The sequence below is a fragment of the Gymnoscopelus braueri genome (assembly GCF_963280865.1).
Source record: "Gymnoscopelus braueri genome assembly, chromosome: 1".
In the NCBI taxonomy this organism is placed as follows: domain Eukaryota; kingdom Metazoa; phylum Chordata; class Actinopteri; order Myctophiformes; family Myctophidae; genus Gymnoscopelus; species Gymnoscopelus braueri.
Window position 1 is genome coordinate 44,226,534 of NC_137603.1, and position 6,000 is coordinate 44,232,533.

At 47.8% G+C, this 6,000-nt stretch overlaps 1 protein-coding gene across 2 annotated transcripts in view; it reads right to left on the minus strand.

Annotated features, from left to right (window-relative positions):
- Positions 1-4,711, minus strand: part of gse1b (Gse1 coiled-coil protein b) — a 214,501-nt gene extending 209,790 nt beyond the window's left edge. For both annotated transcript variants that reach the window (XM_080428993.1, XM_080428992.1), the window contains exon 1: positions 1,750-4,711. In XM_080428993.1, the coding sequence (XP_080285119.1) occupies positions 1,750-4,335 (2,586 nt within the window). In that variant the 5' untranslated portion in view covers positions 4,336-4,711. The remainder of the gene's footprint in view (positions 1-1,749) is intronic.
- Between the last annotated feature and the right edge of the window lie 1,289 nt (positions 4,712-6,000).

The following is a 6,000-nucleotide window of genomic DNA, read 5'->3' on the forward strand; positions in this document are numbered from 1 at the left end:
TCACTGAGCCTGTCCAGCTGGACCACCAAGCTGAACGCAAGCATCAACACACATCACAGTCACAGATTACAACATCACCCTGCCGGCTCTTGTATATTACAACCGTTGTGTTGTATATTCTGCTGTAGTAATGATTTACTCTCATATGCAGGCCAAAGGCTCCACCGCCAAAACGCGCTCTTTTCCTGCCAAGTCAGGAACATATAGAGAACCTGCCAGGCCTGGGAAACATGATTTACATCAAGCCTTCTGCATATCGTTTGATATCTAATGGACTGTTCACATCGTAGGAAGAGTTTTCACTTTCATTTCAACAATTTCTAACTTCTGGATGGAGGTTTATAGTCCAACGGTGTAGAACAAAGCAGTATAAAAATAACTTCCAGCAGCCATCACTCAGATGAACAAGACATACCAACATTGTACAGATGCTATAGAAGTAATGTATTCTATTATATATATATATATATATATATATATATATATATATATATATATAGATATTTTATTTTATTTTTACCTGCATTGATTGTATATAATTCATTCTAGTGGTAACTTATTTCAGAGTCTGTTTGTTTTTTGTTTTATTCTCATTTTAAGTCCTGATTATTTGAGCACTAGGGAACTTGATCATGTTTGTCTATTCTTGTCTGTGTTGATTGAAGTGTTTGTCAAGATGGATGCCTTGTACTGTAGGCCAAACCTACCTACAAATAAAGTAACCTGAACATTGGTTTTGACACTGGATGAAACAACGTAGTCCATATTATTCCTGTCTAGAAATACTGGAAGAGGGTACCCACTTTGATCTCACTTATATATATAGCACTGGAGATATTCAATACGCCAATCTCCAAAACAAGCTGTCCAGCACAGAGAGAGACATAAGCCTGGTTTATATGTCGCCGTACGGCTGTGTCACGCCGAGCTTGTAGATCGTCTATTTTCGGCATAAGACACCGCTGTACGACGAAGCATAAATTCAGTATTACTGACTCACTCTCACTCAGATAAACACACACACGCACGCGGGTGCACGTGTGCATGGCAAAAATAAAGCTGGCCTTGGCCTCGACATCCCATGGTGTTGTTTACAGAAATTCTGATGGAAATGTTTGTTTGACTAATCATGTTCTGCAAGCTGTGTAGATGGCCCCTGCCTGATCTGTTCAGCTTTCTGCTGCCACGCACGCACGCACGCACGCACACACACACACACACACACACACACACACACACACACACACACACACACACACACACACACACACACACACACACACACACACACACACACACACACACACACACACACACACACACACACACACACACACACACACACACACACACACACACTCCAACTCTACTTTGAGTAGTACTGTAGAATCCACACCACACATACAATAGAAATACTCAGTGAAGTCAGTGAAGATACATTGTAAGTCCCTTTGAGCCAAATAGCACCAGCCACATAAAGATGGTGGCTACATGGTTTGAAGTAAATATAGTTACCATAGTGTAACTGTACAACCACTCTTCAGTTATGACATGAGAACAAAGGCTTATACTTTTGATTTATACCTGGTCAAAAACAACTGCTACAGTCACTAGCACTAGCACTGCTAGATGGCTGCGAAGGTTAAATGATGTCATCCAGGTGGCATAGCCTTCGTTATTTTTGTCACAATGCATATCTGTACTGTATCTGGTAGCATTTAGGTTCTGTGGCAGTTTGTTTTGTCTTACCTTGTGCCTGGGTCGTGGTGGCGTTGATTCTGTTTCTTTTGCGTCCCTGTTCCCTGCTTCATGTGCATCCCTGTCCCTCTGACTTTCCTGCTGCATGTTCTGGCCCACCTGCACCATGGCCTTACAATCCACACACGAGCCAATCACCAGTCTGCGGCCGTCATCCACCAGGAGCGTGCGCCTGCTGCGTGGCGCGTACAGGAACACGGGCAGTCTGGCCACGGTGACGGCACACAGACCATCCAGCCTGCTCCGCTCCTGTCTGCAGAAAAAACACACAAAGACCTCACAGCTGTACTGACGAGCCCAAGGCGAGCTGGTGGGCTGTGGGGTGGCCCTGGATGAGCCGGGCGTGGAGGTACCCGAGCCCTGGCTCTCATGCTGGGCCCACTGAGCATGCAGGTCATGGTAGCAAAGGACGCAGGCCGATACCAGGCCAGTGGCATCAACCGGCTTGGCTCGGGGTGCAGGAGGGTGGACGGTGAGAAAGGGGAAGAAGGGTTCCCTCTCCCCACAGCGTCCCGGAGGGTTGACGTGCAGCTGGAACTCCCCCCCTGGACCCAGCTCCACCCCACACAGGTAACACACCGACACTGACCCCCCAGGCCTGGAGGTCACTCCTGTCTGGGAATGGGCTAGTCCCAACCCCCCTGCGGCCATGCCAGCATGGTACCTGACCAGGAAGGAGCTGACAGAGGTGATGAGGTCTTCGCTGAGGCTGAGACGATATGCTGCCCATATATCCTCCAGGATGCCATGGCATGGCGGGCAGCAGTGTACACAGCCATTCCTCACCCCTTGGGCATTGGGTGGGCACGGTAGTAGATTGATGAAGGGGAAGTACATGGCCCCACGGGATTTACCGACACCAGCCTGTGCATACGCCACCCTCATATCCTTCCCGCACTCCTGACCACAGAGCAAACACGCCTCGTGAGAAGCCTTGGGTTCGGGTAGGCACTCCTGTAGCTCCAGAGGTCTCCGCTCATGGGGAGGGAGGTGGTGAGGAGGATGGTGCGTGCTCATGGAGGCCTGGTTCAGGGGGACCACATAGAGGCGCTGGAGGACTGGCACATCTGCTCGCTGGAAGCCCTGCCACTGTTGCATGAGGGAGGCGTGGCAGCTGCCACACACCAGGGTGGTGCCCGCTGCACTGATAGGCACTGCACCCTGGGGAGGGGAGTGAAGCCACAGGAAAGGGAAGAAGGGCTCACTCTGTGCTCTCTCCTGCTTCTGAACACTGACAGTGAAACGCCCATCCTGCCTCAGTCCGCTGCCACAGATGAAGCAAACACACTCCTTTGGACTGGCATCCGCAATGACATTTCCACCACTCAGATGCTGCACGGCATTGCTCCTCCCTGTTGTGGGATCCCTGGCTGATCTGAGATGGGCCGTTGGTCGCGACCTGCTGTCATACATGTCCCTGTCGTCATCATCACTAGTAATGTTGATTTCGTCCTCAGAGTTGTCCGAGTTATTGATCCGCAGAGGGTTGCCTTCCCTGGCCATGTCACGTTTTGAGATGACAGCGGAACCAACAGGTGACAGTGCAGCATGTGCGTCTGAGAGATCCTCACCTCTCCCGCGGTACAGCAGCGACTGATGTCTGGCTGAAGCACATGAACCGCTGTCTGCAGATCGCTGGATTTGACGCGGCTCCGAATGTCTGACATTCCCGTCCGCCAGCCACTGCCTGTTGCGCATAATGATCCCGTTGTCCTGCACAGGTGTGTCTGTGAGAGGACCGTCGTAGCCCCGCTGGGGGATTCTCTCTTGGGGCTTTGCCAGAGACTCTGATTGAGAGACATGATTTATAATTTTAGCCCCGCGCCTCGGAGGCAGAACACTATCCGCTTTCGGCGACCCCTGTGCCCCATAAACACCCACGGGGTACCGGACTGCCCTCTGGGAGTCTGGGCTGTTTTTAACACTGATTGCATTGTTGTTTTTCTTGCTAATGTCTTTTGGCGCTTTGCCAGATGTTCTCAAGCACTTGTCCTTGCCCGCCGCGCCGATCCGCTCCACCAGATCCAGCTCCTGGTCGTCTGACATGTTGTCGTTTTCGGAGAAATCGGAGAAATCGGACTCGGCGCCCTCGTAGTTCTGGCTGCTGACACTGATCCTCCTCTCCAGGTCGTAGGAGATGTTCCACTCCTGCGGAACCCGCCTGGAGTCGCACTGGTACGGCCGCTTGAGCCAGTACATGCGCTTCTCCACGGGCGTGCGGCTCCGCTCGAACGAGTTCCACTGCTCCGACAGAAAGCACTGGCACACCGCGCACACCAGCGCGTGTCCGTCCGGGGTCAGCTCGCACGCACCCGGGGCTGGCTCCTGGCTCTGCAGGAACGGGAAAAACGGACCGTTCTCCTTCTGGTACTTGACCGGCAGTCTCAGCTCCTTCCCGGGCGTCACGCCGCTGCCGCAGATGAAACAGTGCACCAGCAGTCCTATTCCGTTGCGATCGCTCCTTGAAGTGTTACAGCCGGGCAGCGGGCTCTCCTCACCGGGCATGGCTGCGGCCATGAGTCGGTGTTTCCGAGATAAGGAGGGTGCCAGGTCCGTGTCACCACGGGGGGAGTTCATTGTTTTAAAACAACCGACTGTAGACTACATGATATAACATCTACGGTTAAAGTCATTCTTTACGGACACGCTTGTTCTAGGCAGCAAATCAATGTTATTCAAAGTTACTCACTGAGTGATAAGAGACGATAGATAGTCCATTGAAACGACAGCGTGCAGCGGCGACCGAGAGGCAGTAAAACCGTTAACTCCTGTTACATGAAGAAAAGTCTTTGAAATGATCCCAAAACACAGCCGAGGATTCCCTGCTATCTGCAGTCTGCAGTCTGCATGGTTGCACTGGAAGTCCGTGGGTAATATAGTAATATAATATGAGAGGAAAACCTGGAACCACGGCGAGCCTCTCCAGCGAACTTTCCTTCCCTGCCTGCGCTCTGCAAACTTTTGGCTGCTAACTGGCTCCCACTGTACACAGTAACACAGCGCCATCTCCAATTCACCAGACCCCCGGTTCACAGCACTGGTGTAAAGTAACTAAGTACATTTACTCAAGTACTGTACTTATGTACAATTGTGAGGCACTTTTACTTTACTGGAGTATTTCTAAATTTCTGTACTTTTACTTCTACCCCAGCCATTACACATCTCAGAGGAAAATATTGTACTTTTACTCCACTACAATTATTTGACAACTTTAGTTACTAGTTACTTTGTACATTTTGATTATTATTACAAAACATATATTAACCACTTCAGCCCTATTTAAACTTTGACTATTTTCAAAAGATTTTTTATACATCTGAAAACCTTCTGCACAATGAGTACTTTTACTTTTGGTACTTTAAGTACATTTTGATACCAATACTTTTGTACTTTTACTCAAGTACATTTTGAATTCTGGACTTTTACTTGTAACTGAGTATGTTTACATTGCAGTATTGATACTTTTGAGTACTTTTTCCACCACTGCCCAACCTCCACCCCCTGCCAGCCCCCAATAGCTGCACACATTATGAGCCTCAACAAGAAAGATTCACAACAAGATTCAAGATTTTTGTATTCATTACATCTCATAGCCTATACATGAGAGTATCCTATGAGTAAAAGTCTTTAGTAAGTTTTTTTTCAGTCCCTCGTCATTATTAAAAGAAAATTAAAGAATAATAAAAGGAGATAAAAAAAATAGCTAAACTATATTTACAGTAATAATGATTTACATTTTGTAACGCACTTTATATTTGACACAAATCTCAAAGTGCTACATTGCATAGAAGTCAATAAAAAATAATTAAAAATAAGATTTAAAAAATAATAATGGAAACAATTAAATGAACAAAATTCAGATCAATAATCATCATAGCAATACACACACGTGTGTGTGTGTGTGTGTGTGTGTGTGTGTGTGTGTGTGTGTGTGTGTGTGTGTGTGTGTGTGTGATCATGATTCATGGATGTATCTACATTGTTTCCCCAATATCAAATGAATAATGGAGCCGTTACATCGACATGACAGGGTCAATAGACTAGCCTACAATACCACTTATACGCCTATTGAGAAAAGAATGGAAAGCTTGTTTGTTGGACAAGATAATCATCACCATGTGCAATTTTACAAACATTTCTGGGGGGGGAAAAAGCAATGCAAGATGTTAGTCCACTCACTCTGAGGTTCTCATGATCTTTACGCCCCAGTTTGACACATTTCCCGAAATTATTTTGCAACAA